The 19,859-nt window shown below is 43.1% G+C and overlaps 1 protein-coding gene across 2 annotated transcripts in view; it reads right to left on the bottom strand.

The window, feature by feature from the left end:
• Nucleotides 1-19,859, bottom strand: part of LOC111150887 (ENAH, actin regulator) — a 132,569-nt gene that overhangs the window by 19,216 nt on the left and 93,494 nt on the right. For both annotated transcript variants that reach the window (XM_022508567.1, XM_022508568.1), the window contains exons 4-5: nt 15,495-15,579; nt 1,547-1,851 (exon numbers count right to left, since the gene is read on the bottom strand). In XM_022508567.1, coding sequence (XP_022364275.1) covers nt 1,547-1,851; nt 15,495-15,579 — 390 coding nt within the window. The remainder of the gene's footprint in view (nt 1-1,546; nt 1,852-15,494; nt 15,580-19,859) is intronic.

Raw genomic sequence — 19,859 nt, 5'->3', positions numbered from 1 at the left:
GAGGCATTGGGGGCACAGGAGAAGAAACACAAACAGGGAGGACAGGCCTGGGCCCAGTCGCTTTGCCTGGGGGGCTGCTAATCATTACTGGAGGAGATGGAGGGAGGGGCGAAACAGTGGAAGTAGACCAGGCACAGGGCTTCGCAGCTGAAGGCTGAGAGGAGGGTGTGTTCACAGGAGAAGAAGGCCGAGAGTTTTTGTTCAGAGGACGAGGAACTGTAGCGTAATGGGGAAGAACAGGGTGGAAGGCTGAACCTACAGATGCTGCAAAACGTGTCGCTGAGTGTCGAAGTGGTGGTGTAGGGGGTGTGGAAGTAGGTGGCAAAGCGGTCACTACAGCATAGTCGGGAGTGGCCTCCGACACCGGAGCTGAGATGACTTTAGCATAGGATGGAGGAGGTGCCGAAGGAGGCTGGCAACTGGCATACTCAGGAAGTGGCGCGTTATACAGGGAGCTGTCGGAGGATGGAGCTGCACAGAAGGTGGGAAGCAGCAGCAAGGACAGGATAAAAAAGGAGAGAGAAAAAGGGAGCTAGTAAAGCCACAAAACCAGCATTCAGACAAAATGTACAAATGTAGACCACAGTTAGTACCCAAGAACTAAGCACGTGTGCAAGAACTGATCTCACCCGAGAACGTGTGAACTCGTTCGTGCATTTTGAAACCCAGAGGAGGAAGAAATCTGTTTTCTATTTAGCTGATAAGTATACTGATAAATTGCTTAAGCTTATCCCTTGCAAGAACAAGACTATCTTAATTCTCATTGTTTAGCCCACTAAAAGGACATTAAAATTACAGGACCACAAACAGAAGAATACATCTGCTGGTCTTTCAAGAACAACAAATAGCGCAATTGGCAAAAAGTTTTACAAAGGGCTAGAAACCCCCTATTCAATGCTTATTTGTGGATAAGTGTTGTTTTGTCGGCTATCACCCCAGAAAATAACTAGGCAGTTAAAAACAAATATTGCAAACAACAAACCAACCAACCACACTGGGACCCACAGTGAGACCTTTGATACAGGCCATATGGAATAGAAAGATCATTCTGAAATCCTATTCCAATAAATGTCAATTTTAATGACTGACTCAAATTTTCACTTTTCTCTTAACCCTTACGTCTTTCAATAAACTCCATTGGATTTAGACATTTTCACTAAAATTTTGCAATACCAGGACATCCGTAAACTACTTCATCAGTTTTAGAGAGGGTATTTTCCTCCTTCGACAAGTCTAAGTGCCATCAAGCACATTTCTTGAATCCTATAGGATTCAGGACAGTTGAGGCAACCTCAAAAGGGAAAGAGATTCCTAGTTCACGCAACATAAAATGTTTCCCATGAAAAACACACTTGCACTTTACAGAAAGCCGGACTACAAAGAGCTTTCCTAAGTCTCCAAGCAATAAGTGCCATACAGAGAGGACTAAGAAAGTGGTAAAGTGGCAAGTGCTGCATATTTTGCCCTGTCCACCCTCCCCGCACCCAGCGCCCCATACCTGGTGCACCCCGCACCCCCAAGGCAGAGCCCGGCATGCACTTCTTACCGGCGGCCGACAGCCTGCGCTCACGCTCCCACTCCAGCTGCTCGCGCTCCAGCTGCTCCTGCCGCTCCCGCTGCTCCCGCTCACGCTCCCGCTGCTCCTGGCGCTCCCGCTGCTCCTGGCGCTCCTGGCGCTCCCGCTGCTCTCGCTCGCGGTCGATCCGCTCCAGCCGCTCCCGCTCCAGCCGATCCTGCCGCTCTCGCTCCCGCTGCTCCCGCTCCAGCTGCTCCTGCTCCAGCCGCTCGCGCTCCGCCCGCTCCACACGCTCGCGCTCCAGCTCCTTTTGTCGCTGCTGCTCTTGCAGCTGTCTGAAATGTAAAAATTTTAACAATCAGAAATATGCAACAATGGCTACTCCTCACTGACAGCACCCACTCATCCAGCTGAAGCTCTGCGCGCCTTAGTTCTGGGGCAGATACCAAGTGGAGCCTCCGATCAGCCAACGCCCACCAGTGAAGAAATGGGACCCGTCAAACAGCCAGCGTTCCAGACAGGAAAACGACTTGGCCTGATCAGCCACACACGACACCAGCGTCTCACTCTAGTCTGCACTGTTCACGAATGAAGTACTACAAATAAATGAACTCCTGCTACCGAATGCTCACTGTACAAGGAACACATCCCTTCAGCAAACACAATGGCTGGCTGCAGCCGTAGCTCCGCGGCAGTTGGCTTCTTTTACTTTTGTGCCTTGTCCCTACGGCTTTGGAAGGACCGCCACCAGCAGGTTGGCTAGGGCTGAAATGGCACCGTGTCTCAAGATTTGGATACATGGCTCCAAACTGTGTTTGGGAATGGTGACTGGGCCCACAAGCAGCCCGAGAGATGAGAGCTCCCTTTCTCCTCTCCAACACTGAACACCATCACCGTTTTTACCGGCGGCCAAGAGGCTTGCTCCCTCGGACAGCCCACACTCTGCCCTTTCAGAGCGCAGCATCTGACCCACGGCTGGATGCGCTCTGACTGGCTTGCTCCCGGGAGAGTTCAGATTCCATGCTCGTGTGAATAGCTCCTTTCTCTATTAAAGGTGATAATAACCCTTTGTCACAAACGCTGGTCGTATGTATTTTCAACTGTTATTATTGCTTTTTAGATGCCTTTGATTTTTAAAGTTTCATTTAAAACTACCATGTGTTAACTTTGTTAAAGTCGTGATCTGGCTTGTAACTTTTCCACCGAGAGTCTAATGCTGGTATTCCTTTATGTGATCTGCCTTTGCGATCTTTCTTGGCCCCTTCTCACAAGGTTATATAATTACACGTTTTTACAACAAAACTCTTAGTTCTATGAAATTCATCTTGGGTTTGGGATGTGTAATAAATACTGAGCTACATCACAGCACCATTTAGTTGCTTGTGGTCCTGATTTGGGATGCCAACTTCATGTGTCTTCACTGTTTCTGAAATTCCAGCGTGTTCTGTTGGTGGATCTGTTTGGTATGGCACCAGTTCCTTGATACTCTGACATCTGAGATAAACACCTAGTAGGGTGCAACCATCCTTATCACTCCTTTTTGAGTTTTTCTAGGTGATTTTCAGACACTCAGCTTCTTCTGGGTACATTTTGGAATCCTTTGTTAAATTTACACCTTCCACCAAGACCTAGCCTTCTCAATTCTATTAATGCTTTATTAAATTTGAAGATCAATGAGAAAAACATTCATGTATCTTAATCTCCTTGTCTAAGAATGTACGGAATGTCTCAGTATTTGTGCAATTAAATTAAAAATCTCCTTTCACTCTAGGACTTCACTCCTTCACTTCTAGAACTGATGCTAAAACGTGAGGCCCAATGTATATGGCTCTGAAACATACAGTTTAGTTTCAACTTCCACACGTATAGGTAAAAGAGCAAGCAAATGTCTCCATGTATCCAACCCAACCTCAACAATAGTCTTGGTATAAAAGTTAACTCTCCCCAAAATAAAAAATAGCCCCATCTTATATGTATTTCATAGCATTGTAGGTACGATTAAATGAAGCTCTTTAAAAAGTTCCTGGGGCATAAAAACACTCAATAAATGTGAGCTACAATGGGGAATTTCACATGTGGACTTCTCTTGGACTGGCTAATACACCGCAGGGTTCCTAGGAGAGGCACAGCTAAGTGACAGACTGTGGATGCCAGCCTTTGTCCCTCCCAGCACTACCAGGAAACCACTTTTTCTCCAGAAATCTCTCCCCTTCATGTTTCCTAAACTAACTATAAAAAGGAAAGAGGCTACTTGACAAGTGAGCCAATCCCACTTGTCTCAGAAAAGCGGAGAGGCTCTCTCTGGGCCTATCCCTGTACTTAACAGTACCTGCATGATGTGTGTGTGGGCGGGGGGGGGGGGGGGTTGGAGCCCAATGGTGGCGCTCTGTGTGAGCAGTCGCTGCGTCAGACACTGGCCACAAAATTCTAAGGCAGACCTTTAGGGTACGGTACTGACTTCGTGATCCTGGCGGACAGAGCACTGGCTGCCACAGTTTCGGAGGGGTAACAACAATATTGGTGAAGGCAAAAAATTCAGGATATTCACAAGGATGTTCTCAATAATAAATGAGAGAAGAGTTGGTTCTTTTTCTAATGACCTCTAAATAAATGAACTCAGCTAGGACTTACATTTAAAACACACCATATGTGTCAAAAAATAGGAGCACACACTATACATGTGATACTCTAAGCAAGCTACTGGGTCCAGAAGGGAAAGACACACCCGTGCTATTCTAATTACAACGCACCTGTGTACAGAAGCTGAGGGAAACTGTTTAGCTTCAGAGTGCGGCAGCTCCCCAAGAAATCTAGGACAAAATGACACAAGTTCCTAGGCCCTTTTCTGTTCCCATGCCATCTCTTTCATTTTATTCTTTTCAACACAATACAGGTACATAAAGCTTATTAACAAAAACTAACAGTTCATTGTTCCAACCTTCCCACCCATTTCCAATTACTGTCAATTCTTTTGGGACATTTCTTTGAACTTCAGACACTGCCTACAGGTAACTCCTGTAGCTCCCTCACCACACCCAAGCCTCCCCCAGCACAATCACAGGAGAACACACCTTCCTGGTGAAATCGATATTCAGAATCTATGTTATTAATACAGCTACACCGAACAGTATCCTAAGACTACACTACATTTCTCTTCTTTATTTATTTTAAGTCATCCCCACACCCAATGTGGGGCCGGAGCTCAGGCCCCTGAGGATCAAAAGTCACAAGTTCTTCCAACTGAGCCAGCCCGGTGCCCCATGCTGCATTTCCTACTGACATTCTTTGGTTTGGTTTGTTGTGTTGTTTTGTTCTTTTTACCTCACAGGACACGGCCACTTCTCTAAGCCACACATGCTTTTATCACAAAAATAAACTCAAGCCACACATAGGAAGCCAGATCTCAAAGAATTACTGCATGACGGCATTTACAGCCAGGATTCCTGATTTAGGAAGATTATTCCACACGTCAGAACGTCGTATTTATTCAAGGGTTTTCAGTCTTTCAAGATCAAGAACGTCTACTGATATAGGAAAGGAGTATGGTGCCAGAGAGATTCCCCAAGCTCATGGGTAGTGAGTGGAAGAGGCAATTCATAGAGCTGCAAGAGATTTTCTTAATTTGAAGGGGGAAAAAAAGGAGGTGATGAAACTCCCCGGTAATTTTTAGCCTGCTCCCTGAAGGGATGCACATCTAAATATATTTCCCAAAGTGGTGTGTCAGAAAGAAAATCTCAGACTTACAAATCTTTAGCAGCATGAATAATCCCCACCTTAAATGGATGATATATAAACCTGACATTCATGTTTCGACCTCTAAAGCAGGACATCTATATTATCTTTTTAAGGGGACAGTTTCCAAGTTTATAAATCTTGCTTCGCTTAGAAGCATCACTGCCGACTCACAGACAGGGAACACACGTGACTCTTCTTCCCAGAGCTACATCTACAACCGTTCTTTACTCACTGTTACAACCACCAGAAGACTTCCTCACAATACAAAGGCTTGAATTCTGAACTATGCAAGAATTCTGCCAGACTAACTCTTAAGCTAGGATATGCGTTTTACATCAACTTGGAAGTTTCTGAGAAAATATACAATTTTTCAAAGACAATTATAGGGCAAATGACCAATATTATAGCCACCAAGAGCATTTAAAAAATCATCAGAAATCGTTCCTCCCACCACCAAAATACCTATTTCCTCAAAAGAGCCATCCCCAAATGTAAAGAGATTCCCAAAGAACTAGCCAAGGATGAAGTTAAAAGCTTTTTCTTAAATATATTCAGACACAGTTTTAATTTATGTTGACTCAAATACTTTTTTTTTAAAGCAAGCAAAATATAATAAAAGTTTAAAACTAAATTTAATACGGCCTTACCTATGCAGAAGAGTGTTAGGTCAAGAACATTTAAACTTTGACACAATGAAGTAGAGGAGAGCAGATCTGGCAAACAACCTGAGTTGATAACATTTAGTAACACTACAATGTTCTTGACATTTGTCAGAAAGAAAAAATTACATGACTACGTTCTGATCACATCATATGGATATCTCACTTCTCTCTTAGCAAACCAATGGAAAGCGGACAAAACAAAACAAGACCATCAAGACATCACTCTGCGGGCCGTACTTACAGGAGGAGTCGGTCGACTCTTGGACCATCCTGCCTGTGAAGGCCGACTGGGGGGCTGTACACCCTCATTGCTGCCCACTGCCTGGTGCTGGGACAACCAGTCCCCTTTTATAACTTTCAGGTAGCCGTGCTGATCTGCTAACTATTTATAGACATTAACTAAATTGAGTTCTATGCTGAGACTAAACACAGGACTGAGTCATGTTTCTTAAATACGTTTTTCATCACTATCGAAGAAGCCAAATATTAGTAATATGAGTAGACACCAAAAGCTGATATTAACAAATGAAACAAAAATGAGTAGAAAACTAAACCATACTAACATCATGGGACGACAGGAAAGGTACGGGACTGATTAACATCCAAAGTCAACATTTGTTTCGTCAACTTGAACTCACCCTCACAGAAGTAAAATAATGAAATGTATAAAATACACGCACAGATGGGGCGCCTGGGTGGCTCAGTGGGTTGAGCCTCTGCCTTTGGCTCAAACATGATCCCGGGGTGCTGGGATCGAGCCCCGCATCGGGCTCTCTGCTCAGCGGGGAGCCTGCTTCCTCCTCTCTCTCTGCCTGCCTCTCTGCCTACTTGTGATCTCTCTCTCTGTCCAATGAATGAATAAAATCTTTAAAAAAAAAAACATACACGCACAGCAGGATGACAAAGTTTGTAACAAAACAAGAATCCCTTCCCTGGGGAGGGACCCTGCCTGCTCCTGATTTCTCTCTCCAGAAGCAACTATTTTCAATCTGGTACTGAACTTGTGTTTCTAAACACCATGGTGTGCTCAGAGTGGCTCCTTCTTAGCCCCCAGACTGCCGTTCTCCCGCACAAAGGAGCGCATACCCACCCCTCCAACCCGCAAAACCTCCCTCTCCTCATTCTTCCAACCAAACCACACTGTCACTTTGGATACCCTCATCAGTCACTTACATTATTCATGGCTGGTCACATTTACTTTTCAGAGCAATTCTTCCTTGTTCTGGTGTTTAAAATCACTATTTTTTTCACTGATTCTTTTTCTTTACACTATCCCTGCTTCACCCCAAACTCTCCAAGAGAATGATGAAGCCTCTTGAGGTAGAGCCTGCCCCACTCCTCTCTCCAGCTTCTGGTGATGGCTGCTATTTCTCGCTGTTGCTTGGCTTCCAGATCCATCACTGGAGTCTCTACCTCCAGCCTAGGATCTTCTCCCCATGTCGGTCTCCGCCTTCACGGGGCCATCCTGTTTCCGTATTTTTCTCCTCTTCTCAGGACACGTCGTACTGGGTTAAGAGGGCCCACCCACTCCAGTATGACCTCATCTTAACTAACTAATCTATCTCCACAAAGGGTCACATTTTGAGATACTGGGGATTAGGACATATCTTCCTTGGGGGACACAATTCAATCCATAACATCCCTCACCAACACTAGTTTGGAAATTAGAAAGTGGATAGCCATTTCCTATCTGTCATGTTACATAACCGATGGGCTTCAAAGCCCAGTTGACTTTCCTAGACAAACCAGATTCTAAATATTGTTTAAACTAAATGTTGTTTAAACTTTTCTTTAGTAATTAATTTCCTTTTTGAACTATTTCAGAAGGCTCGAAAAAACAACTTAAAGAGTAAGAATTCTTAGTTATTAATTAAAATAATCCATTAATAATTTATGGTTCTGAACAAAAATCCTACAAGCTTGTTAGGTGTACCCAACATACATATGCCTGAGAAGCACATCACTCCTATCATTCTCTCCCCACCCATCACTCACTGTTTGACCACCAACTACAAACCACTTGCCTGCCTTCAAAAATCAATTCCTAATACCCCTCACAACAGCTGACCTAAAAGAAATACATAGTTTATTATAACATGAACTTCATACTAAAACAGAACTACCCAAATCTTACAGGTGAATATTAAGATGCAAATGAATCTTCATTTTCATTGCCCTTTTCAGTAATGGTGTAGAAAAGAGTCAGTTAGGGAGCCAAAGTTAATAAGGTCCCCAAATAAAAGTTGGTCAAGGGTACTGTATCCATGCCTCTGAAAATAAAACCAAACACAAGAAAATTTATTTCTGTATAAATAACCACAGGAAATAAGTTTTGGAAATAGAATTTGTATTGGAAACCCAACTTCTGAGCAGACCACATGGTGTATCCCACCGCCACCATGTCTCCTCAGCTGCAGACGATGGTCCCACAGCCTCACACTGCTGCAGAGATGAAGGCCAATGCTAAGCCTGTGCGTGAACACCTTCTTCCAAGTACAGTTTTACCAGAGGCAAAAACAGATCCTGTGGGATGTAGGCCAAAGGAAATGGCATATACCTTTCTCATAATTTGAGAGTACTAAAGTGTTAAAAAGCAAAGTGCCTTTTTATTACACGACAAGTTCAGGAGAAAAACACTTTACAAGCTGGACACAACCTACTTGTCCGACAGTTCCATCACAGGGCTTTCTGCACCCCCGTGCCCCTGCGCATCTGCTCTGTCTACCTGGAATGTTCCTCCCTTCGAGGACCTCAAGTTCCTACTCCTCTTCCTCTTCAAGGCACGGCTCCAAGCGCATCTCCTCAAGGAGGCCTCCCAGCATCTCCCAAACAGCACAAACAGAAAAGTCTAAGCAGCATGAAAGTGGGGTGTATTATCTTATTTAAGAGTCCCCCAAGCCGTACAAACACATATATTTTCTGCCTCTCATACCTAACACCTACAGATACATGAATTCAGTACCAGAAACTTCTTGGCTTTTTCTCAGAGACTTTATTCAGGTCTCTACTCTCAAGGAGCCTAGAATGTTCGCTGTGGAGGCGAGGCGAGGCTGTATGAATACATGGTAAAATATAAAATAAGAGAGTGTGTGATGAAGCCGTAAGGGTTCAGAAAAGCCACTGGTACACCTGGAGAAGAGTCTACAGACAACAACGCAGTCAGAAGAAGAAAATGCTGGTGAGACAGCCTGGAGAGAGGAGACAGACGCGCAGGGCAGATCCTCAAACATCAGGCCAAACGGTGAAGCTGGATGTGAGCAGGGCCGGCCCTCGGGAGTGCTGAGGGTGAAGCGACACAGCAAGACTGTCTCAACTCATATGCAAGTCTCCCTGCACTCCAAGATTCTACTGGAATTCCAAAAAGTTGTATCTGTCCATAAACAAACTCATGACGAAGTAGAAAACCAAGGGGTCGTCAGCAGACCAACTCTATCATCAAGGTCATGAAAGCAGAAACAGCAGAGAGGAGTGTAAGCCAAACCTCTCTCCTCAGTTTCCATAGAAAGGTATATCCAAGTGCCCATTCAACCTCTTTACGTGGATGTCCAACCTCACCTCACTCTCATGTTCTCGAAGTTCGCCTCTGGTACCTCCCAATGAAACCTGCTCCGCTCAGTCTTCTGCATCTCAGTTAAGCACAACTCCATCCTTCCCACTTGCTTATTAGGTTAAAAGCCACAACTTCTCCTCCTCTTCATACCACACACACGCCCACCAGAAAGTGCCAGAATCTGCCTTCTCACCACCTCTGTAACTTGGCGGAAGCCACCATTACATGCCGCCTAGTTTCCGTTCACAGCCTCCCTGGTTTTCCCGCTGGGCTGTGCTCACCGCCTCCATCTGTGCTTCTCCGCAGGCTGGTGTCGACAGAGCAGCCAGACTGGCGGTTTCTGTGGTAAGCCACATAGTTTCTATCAAAGCCATTCAGGGGAGCCGGCTGCGCATCCAACTCTTGATCTCAACTCAGGTCGTGATTTCAGGATCCTGGGATTGAGCTCCATGTCCACGCTCTGCAGAGAGTCTGCCTGAGATTCTCCCTCTCCCTCTGCCCCTCCCCCCATTCTCTCTGAAACAAACTCTTAAAAAAAAAAAAAAAAATTCAGGGGCACCTGGGTGGCTCAGTTGGTTAAGCATCTGCCTTCGGCTCACGTCATGATCTCAGAGTCCTAGGATTGAGCCCCACATCCGGCTCCCTGCTCAGCAGAGGGTCTGCTTCTCTCTCTCTTTCCAACCCTCCTTTCTGCTTGTTTGTTCTTGTGCGCGCGCTCTCTCTCTCTCAATAAATAAGTAATGAAAAATGCCACGGCCCCCCTCTCTCAGAACAAAAGCTACCTTCCCTGCAATCACTGGCCAGGTCTCCCACACGATAGGACTCTCCGTTAGCGTCACACTCTCCCGGCATTCTTCCCCTTCTATTCTTGCTCTCTCTGCCCAGGCCACCGTGGCCTCTTCGTTTGTCCTCGTGTACACACACACACACACACACACACACACACACACACACACTCTCTCTCTCTCTCTCTCCTGCCCCAAGGCCTCTGCACTGGCTGTTCCCTCTGCATGCAAAGCACTTGACCCAGACACCTACTTGGCTGGCTCCTTCCTTGTGTCTCAGTAAGACCCAACCTGACCAGCCTATCTAAAATTATAACCGGCCTTCCCTTGCCCCTCTGCCACACGCACTCCCTTCTGCTCCGCTGGGTCTCCCCCCAGAGCACTAGTCACCTTCTGCTATGTCTACCGTTTACTGTCGAATGGGGTAATAAGGCTGTTTATGCCCAGACCCCACTCCCTGCCCCGTTGTGTCGTTAAGCATGGGGAACAAACGGTGCCCGGCACCTCCTCGCCGCGCTGCAGAGAGGAGGCAACCACAGCCAGCACACACGGAGAGAGGCTGTGGTGGATGCAACAAGAGGAACCTGGGGGAGACCTCCCGTGAGGCCAGTGGACACAGAGGACGGCAGAGGGTGACATGGCCATGATCAGGCTGACTCAGAACCTCGCACCTTGTCTGAAGAACAGCGGCATCCACCACTCCCTCCTCCCCAGCCTCAGGTCAGTGGACGGGGTGACATTTGCCACAGAAGACTGTTCCCTAAACTGGACATGCCGCCTCGGGTGAGCCAGGGCTCCTCAGCACCTGTGGGACCCCACCCTCATACCCTAAAGGAGAGCCTGCCAGTCCACACGCTCCGCCTGCTGCCACAGACCTCCTGGAAGCCCTCCGGGTCAGGGAGGAATGGGCCGACCAGAGACCTCACTTCCATGACGCAAGAGGAAAGCCAAGCCAAGGACTGAGGCCAGGCCATCTCATCTGTTTAAAAAGAAACACCACTTAGGATGACCAGGTATTTGAATAAAACCAGTAAAACAAACCAACTCTGTAGGAAGGAGAAGATTCAGGCAAAGGAAGAGAAACAGGAGAGGCTTAAGATATAGTCATGAATTTGGAACAGGCTGTCAAAAAGGGAATAATTACAAAATACAAAAAACTCCTGGAAATTAAGGTTCATCTTTTGATAGACAATCTACTACTACGTTATCCCCACTGGGTGGCCGTGAGCCACGCATGTGGCTCCTCAGCATTTACCATGTGGCCTGTCTGGACAGAAATCCATAGTAAGTGTAAAATACACACCAAATTTTGAAGACTCAGTATGAAAAATACAATGTAAAATACCTTAGCAACTTTTATACAAATTTCATATCGAAATGACAGTACTTTAAATGGACTAGGTTAAATAAAATGTATTTTTAAAATTAATTTCACCTTTTTTTTTTACTTTTGCTAATATGGCCACTAGAAAAATTTAAATTATATATATGGCCCATATTGTATTTCTACTAGAAAGTGCTGGTCTAGACTATACTGTTAAAAATATTACCAAGAATACAGAAGCAAAAAAATGAGAAAAGAGAAGTATCATGATGAAATAATCCAGAAGGACCAGAATTGACTAGTAGGAGTTCACAAAAAAGAGAGCAGAGAAAACAGAAGAAATGTTTAAATGGGTGTGAGTCTTCAAATGGAAGAGGTCCATTAAGTACAGACCTAAAGAAAAAAAAATGATGAAAAAGAAACCACAGAAACCAAAAACTTCAGTTAGTGACATATTCCTGAAAACCCAGATTACCATGGTTGACAGGTTTAAAGGGATTCCAGAAAGGGGTGGGTGGGGGGAATATCACCTGTGACATACAGCCAGAGTTAACAACAGATGTAGGAAGACTGCAAATCTCTAAACTGTGAAGTGAGAAAACCAGGGGGTGGGATGGAAGTGCCGGGACAGGGGTGTCACAGAGCAAGGAGCACAGAGACAGCTCCAGTGAAGAGGCAGGTTCAGTGTGAATGAGAAACCAGCAGCAAAACTGAAAGGAACAGCTAATGGAAGCCGGCCAGGGAGGCGGACAAGTCATACTTCCTAGTGCGGAGGCTTGGTGGGGGAGGGTAAGAAGCCCCCAGCCATCACATGACCATCAAGAACTAGAAACAGAAACATATTATTTTCATGCTATGGGAGAAGCCATCAGAAGTACTAAACGTAGAAATGGTTAGGCATGAAATTCATTCTGGGGATTGATATGAAGGGAAGGGCATGACTGCATGGCAGGTGACCTCTCCCCATCTTACGCCCTCTGGTGCCACATGGGAGTGTACCACGTGCAAACAACTTTAAGAAGAATTAATCTGAAAGAAATAAAGTGGGAATAGCTGAAAGGGGTCTGGGTTAAGGACCAGAAAACCAACTAGAAAACACCAGCGGTACACAGAAGAACAAATCCTGGGCGAGTTGTTAGTCCTCACAGTGTCAGCAGATCCAACAGGCTGTTAGAGAAAGAAGTCAAAAGGTACACTGGGACGGGGATGGTCAATGAAGAGCATTACAGGCCTCCTGCACAGAAAGCTTGGGAGGAAAACTGAAGAGAAAAAGCATGCACACGAAGAATAAAATCCTACGGGTTTACACTGCAGTATTAGTGGGACACCCAAATGCATGAGCTCCATGACAGGACTTCTCACAGCAGATCACCTGGTGGAACTGAGAGGGTCTCTGACCCTCTGAAATGATACACAAATTCATGTCTACATGCATATTAGAAGGGTGGGAGGTGAGGGGAAGAGGGCACGTGTCACTGCTATCACCCAGTTCCCGAAAGGATCCACGAATGGCTCCATTTCGTGGAAAATACCACATGGATCTCAGGTACAGGATCACAGCTGTCCATATGGAAGCCGCCAGCATAAGAAGAAACAACACTATGCAACCCTATCATCAGTCTATCGAGGCAGACCATGTACAGAAGGAGCATGAGGACAGCTCGTGCACGCGTGCATGGAAGAAGCTGGAGGGGCCTATGGGACAGGAGGCGAGAAGCCAGAGAGTCTGAAGGATCGAAAGGAAGAAAGCAAAGAGGCAGACGTGCATGAGCAGAAATCTCAACCAGAAACAAGTCAATGCTGGAAGCAGCGTTTCCAGGAGATTTGAGCAGACACAAAACAGATCCACCGGGTAAAACAGGAAGTGGGTGGAGGAGAGAGAAGGGACAGAGATGAAAATTAACATCGACAGAGAAAGACAGTGGTATGTGATAGGTTTCCCTGAAAGAAAGAAGAGGGGCGCCTGGCCGGCTCAGTTGGTGCAGCAGGTGACTCTTGATCTCAGGCTCATGAGCTCAAGCCCCACACTGGATACAGAGTTTACTAAAAAGTAAAAAATCTTTAAAATTGTTTTAAAAATTAAAAGATTTTAAAAATAAAAGAAAGAAGACTCCATGTGGCTATGGACAGAAAATAATTTTAAAATGTATATCCATTTTTCAGAATTTTGGATTTCACTCTTCAAAACAACTGAGCTCAAGTCTTGAACTAAACAAGTAATACAAACACCATCCAATTTTCAAGCCCTGCAGTAGCCTTCTGCACACAGGCAGACAAGCCTCAAGTCCTGGGGAGTGCCGCAGGGCCAGCCAGCACTCGGACAGGACCAAATCAGACACAGGGCACAGCAGTTTCACAGCGGTAGGTAAAAATTCACTCAATATTTACTTCTACTGAAACTGCAGGTTGCTAGTTCTGAATGACATCCGTGTAGTGGATCCCTCATTGGAGGGATCACTGGCAGCACCCTCTGCGGGCTCCAACCTCTGTTCTGTGTTGTCCCCACCCAGCAACTGTCCCCGGGGGGCCCCTTGCTTGCCAAGCCATGATGCCAGAAATTATCTGTTATGTTTGGGTTCTCTCCTGGTTCTTCCTAGCTTTCTACAAATGGTATTCCTGATAATACCATGATCTTTTTTTTTAAAGATTTATCCATTCATTTGAGAGAGAGAATGCGGAGATGGGCAGGGGCAGAGGTGGAGTAGATGCTCCAAGCGTGGAGCGTGACCAAGGGCTTGATCTCACAACTCTGGAGATCACACAACCTGAGTCGAAACCAAGAGTCAGATGCCCAACGGGACTGAGCCACCCAGGCGCCCCATGATCATTTTGTTATTAATCACTTTTCTGTGGGGGAGGGGCAACAGAATATTATAATTTCTAACTCTTGGAATTGTTCTGGTATGTTTAAAACACTCAATATAGAACTGAGATTCTATCTCTTAAACTTCCCTTATTTCTACAAAAGTTTTATTTGCACGTTATAATAGCATCACTCAAAAGAGTTGCATAGATTTTCATCAAATTTGGGGGCTATTTCTGGAGCGACTGAACTGAATATAAAAGGCTGTGACAAAAACAAAATTCATTTCAGGAGGCCTTCCCCAAGAGCTAAGCAGTTACACCCCCAAAGCAGCCAGTAGAGAACATAGTAGAGATCCATCTGTCTGTCTGTCAGGGGAACATGACACATGTATCAAAACAACATGGAGAATCTGAAGAGCGGTTCAAATGTGAGATCCAAATCCAAGGTCACAAGAAGAAATGCTGGCTTGGCATGGAACAAATGCTTATCAAATGGAAGACTCCATCCATACCATGGTTATCAGCTCTCTAAAATAAAACAGGTGACCTATAGTGATAAAAAGCGATATCAACATCACCAAAAATTTTCATTTGTTTTAAAATGGGACACCTGGTTTAATTTTCATTACTGTATGTACCTGAATTTTATAAAACTATTTTGTTATGAATTTGGTAACTTAGAGTTCAGAGACTCTGCTAATTCAGAACAACTATACCTGAATGAGGCTGTATTAGGCTTTCCAATGTATTTCTTTATAAACTGAACTGAAGCAACGAGATAATATTATTGACCTCGCCAAACCAGCAATTTAATCATAAATAGAATGAGTTTGTATTCCATTACTAAGCAGGGGTAATATCTCAAGATCAATGACTTCTATGAACAGCCAACAAGATTTCGACTTTCTACTTAAATTTGTTATGTGAAAGCCATAATGACCATAGATCAATATATAACCGCTATAAAAATAAGACTCCTTGAAGTCAAAGTACTGTGTATGCTGCTAAGTGACTTTTAAACAGCTGACAAGACATAATCCACTTTCGATATTAGGATGCTCATAGGTCTTCTGCAGTAGAAAGAAAAACTGCAAAGAGCAACTTATAAAAAATTTACCTTCTTTGAATTTCCAATTCCTCTTGTGATGGGCCATTTTGAACTTGGGCAGGTAGTTGAGAATTTTGTCTAGGCAATGTTGGCCCTAAAAAAGGAGGAAAACATTATAGATGAACATTATCTTTATAGTTAGCTGGATGGAAGAGATAAAATCATGAGAAGAATAACATAAAACCATCACATATTTACGAATGTATCTTCTTTTTTTGTTTAGCAAAATAAAATATAAGCTTTACATAACACACAGCAAATGAAAGACTGCAACATAATACTGTCATCATCTCCAGAAGGCTTACTTGAAACAAATGGAAAACATCAACGATAAAGGAAAAATAAACATTTATATATGAAGAGCTTGAGGAAAACAAGTGTTCAATGAGCATCTGAATAGGCACCTGAGCTGGACGTTTCTAAGACAATGAGACATTCTCTTTGGGGTACTTATTCATGAAGTGGAGAGGGAGAACTTAAATGAAAAAATCAGAATTCAAAAACTCACCTAAATAGAACACTGGAAATGAAAAACAGGAGAGAGAGAGCATGAGAACCTTATTACTAAGATGAAGAACGCTAATGCATTTAACAAATTTGCCCAATTTAAGCTGCCATTTTTATTTAATGGGTTGGCATTTCCAGAACTGGTGAAAACAAACATTTGCTAAATTTCTATATAAAATTAACCTACGTATCTGAATTTTTAATGTAACATAGATCATAACTTTTCATTTGGGGCTAAAAAAAAAAAAAAAAAACCCAAAATCAAAAACAAAACAAACAAAAAAACCCACCCAAAAGCCAAAAAGCTACGTTCAAACCAGCATGGTTCGGTCACGAGAAACTAATGACCATCCATTCCCACATACCATGTGCAGTGCAGACCCATTTTACCATCTTATAACAAATGCCACTAAATATGGGACAATTTAATGTCACTGGATATAAAAATTAAATGTGTCATGAGAGAAATAAATACTGGACCTAATATACGAAGCCTAGGGTTAAAACAGAACAATCTTGAAATCTAACCCAGTAAACAAATAGAATCCAGTAAACAAGTAAATCTAAGGTGCCAGGAAATGCCCCTAACAGATATTTTGACAGTGTTTTGTAGGCCGCTAGTACCAGAAACAAGTAAGAGAGAAATGCCTCTTTGTACTAACGTAAATTTTTGGTAACTCTGTGCCGTGCTAGGGAAGTAAACCTTGCAGCTAGAAGGATGAGGTTCCGGCAATTTTGGTATGGCACTGGCATATCCCAAATGTGGAAAAACAGGTAAGTGGATCTAAACTTACCTACTAAATTTTTGTTCTCATGTCTTTACCCATTTCTAGATTATTCATGTAATTTGTCCTCTAAAAGACAAGATACATGAAAATTGCAGTGATGTATTTCATTAGATTTCCTAAGTCTGCTATTTTGAAAACCATATAAAGGAAATATTAAAATATATTAATTCTAAGTCATCAGTAACAAGAACAAAAAATCAAAAAGCGTTTTAAGTTAGTGTTAAACACACACTTAAATTTTTGCATAAATGAAAAACAGAACTTGTCTAGTAAACAGGCTGGAATTCTTTCCTTCTTTTGGAAATGAACATACTGATGTAAAACAGACTGTCATATTAAGCCATAAACTAATGTCTAATACTCATAGAAGGAAAAGATGTCTTATCTCTTCCAGCAGAAGGGGGGACAAACAGAAGACTAGGAGTGGAGAGTAAACACGAAAAAATATAAACTAAACTATCTGGGGGAAGTATTTTTTATTCCAAAGTTGCATTTATCCAAAAATATTAAATGTGAGCACTTAGCCTGGAAAACTCATGAAACCATTCTGGCTTAATTATTTTTTAAATTAATATTTGTTATTTAAGTTAAAAGCTCATACTGCTCCAATAATTAAACAGCTGGATGCCATGGGGTCAGAGAGATTCATCCAGCACCTATCCCAAAAAAGGACACCGACATACTGCTCACATGTAGCACAGGCATTTGTGACCTCCATGGTGATACGGACAGATGAAATTCCCCAATATAAAACTACCGATTTAAGTTTTAAGTCAAATACACAAATTCAAGTAAAGGGTGTCAAAATTTCAATTCAACCCTGATTTTGTTCAACAGATTAAAAAAAAAAAACTAACAAAAGTTTGATTTAACTCAAAAAAAGTTTGAATGAGAAAAAATTATCTAATTATCTTTTAAAAACAATTTACAGAAACTGTTCTGGATTTCTTTTTTTTTTTTTTTTTTAGTTAAAAAATTAACAAATTTGTTTTAAAAGGAAGTTTTAAAAATGTGGAACGTATTCTCTGGCTGGTATCATTAGAAAATTAATTCACCACAAATTTATTCATGTAGCCGAAAGAGGAAGATCCTTTTAACATGAGGGGAATTCTGATCCAAGAAAAGCTCTCCGAGTGTATTCTACATGGTTCTTTGTGGTAATGGGCAGCTTGTCTTTCCACACACATCCCCTCCCTGGTGGGCCGGAGAGGAGGGGCCTCCCCCTGGGGTCTTCTCGCACCTGTATTTAGTCTAGTTGTCTTGTCTGTTTCTTCGCCATCAGTACTGTCAAGTCACAATAATGAGCACACTCAAACTCATGTGTATTTAAGAGAATGTAAATATACCATAAGCACTGCATCGAAGAGTTCAGGGTCACTTAACTCCAGGGACACAATCTCATGTTTCCTTCTGGTTGGTCCCACCCACAGGAGGGTCTGGACATGAAGCAACAACTAGGAGCAGTCAAGGCTGCCGGCTGCCGCCATGTTTTCTGGACTGTAACCACTACTTCACATCGGTCATAGATTCCTAAATGAGCATCTGTGTTCTCATGGAATGCAAAAAAAGGCACTTTCCTATCCGGTGGCACAAGACAGTATTCTTATGAGCATCCTATGGTGGCTAATGGTTCTCTTTCAGGAAAAAGGAGAAGAGACACGTGAGCCTGCCTCATCCCTACTGTGGTGTCATGAAGAATGGTAGCTAATTTTGAGGGTTATTGCCTCTGTTTTATTACCAGAGCCGGAGACAAGGACTGATATTAATCTGTCCTGGCTAAAATTCATACAGCAGAGATGTGACTTAGTTTCTAATAAAGAAAATGTGTCCATGTCACTGATAGGTTCTCTATAAATGATGGAGAGCAGAATAGTGTGTCTCTCGAATCCAGGAATGAATGGCATTTCAGTCTTGACTTAATACTGAGTTTTGGCTAAAGCACACTGCACCTGCTGTCACATTTTAATTTCCACAAATCTGGTTTCACACTTAGCCACAGACTGCTTAAAAACACAGGACTAAAAGACCAGGAGGTGTTATTATACACAATACAATCAAGTGTAAACTTAGCAATGTGGTAATTATATTATTGTACACAGTTAAATCAATTAAAGGTAATAATGGGGAAAATCTGCTTTTTTAACACATTATTTTACAACTTAAAAATTCACCTTTATTAAGGGAAAATCAATCCTCTCTGCAATTGGGTAAATTGTATCTATTACTCTGCATATGGAACTCAACATAGTAAGTAGCAAAGTACAGAACATCAGCATGAACTAAAAAAAAGTCCTAATAACACCAATATGAATAATAACTCAAGGCTAGTTCAAAAGGTGGCCTAGAAGAACCCCCAGGAGGAGGCCGAGAGAAGCATCGCTTAGAGTCACTGATTAAACCCTGGGAAGCAGGGAGTTAGGAAGACCAGCAGCACAGGCTCACTGATGGGACCGTGTCGTCCGGAGCAAGCCAAAAATGGAACTTTAGGTGATTAAGAAATACACCAGAGTTTTTATTTTTGGAAATTTTATAACACATGCTTCTTTGCCTCAACCAGCAGTACATAAATTTTTAAATTCTAAAGAATTAGATAAAGAAACAATATCAGAAATACTGAAGAATCACATCAAAAACTGAGTCACGTGGATAAAGTACACATACACGGCTGAACTGTTTATATAAAATTTTAGCAATATTAATACTTTATAATTATATGTCTCATAGAACAACTGGGCCAGTCAAGGTATACAGGAGTAAAAAAAAGATCTATATATTAGGAGTCAAAAAAAAAAAAAAAAAAAAGTTCTAACACTTACAAGTCATTTTTTGAACTTGGTTTTCCAAACAGAAGGTTTTAGAATCAAATAAGGATAAAAAGAATTCAGAGGAAGGTGTGCGTGTCTGTGTGTGTGTTCGTGTGTGTGTGCACGCGCACAAAGCTCTATCCTCGTGTAAGGGCAGGAGCACGCACCTAACTGTGACTCGGGGAAGCTAAGGGACGTCTCCGGCTCGCGCATGCGAACACCACATAGGTGTGCGCGCGTGTGCACAGGAGTGCAAGAGCACTCTGTGAGCCCAA

This window comes from Enhydra lutris, unplaced genomic scaffold (assembly GCF_002288905.1).
Source record: "Enhydra lutris kenyoni isolate GAN:26980312 unplaced genomic scaffold, ASM228890v2 scaffoldscaffold24, whole genome shotgun sequence".
NCBI classification, from domain to species: domain Eukaryota; kingdom Metazoa; phylum Chordata; class Mammalia; order Carnivora; family Mustelidae; genus Enhydra; species Enhydra lutris.
Note: the sequence above shows the minus strand (reverse complement) of the source record. Positions and strands in the feature narration are given on the sequence as shown.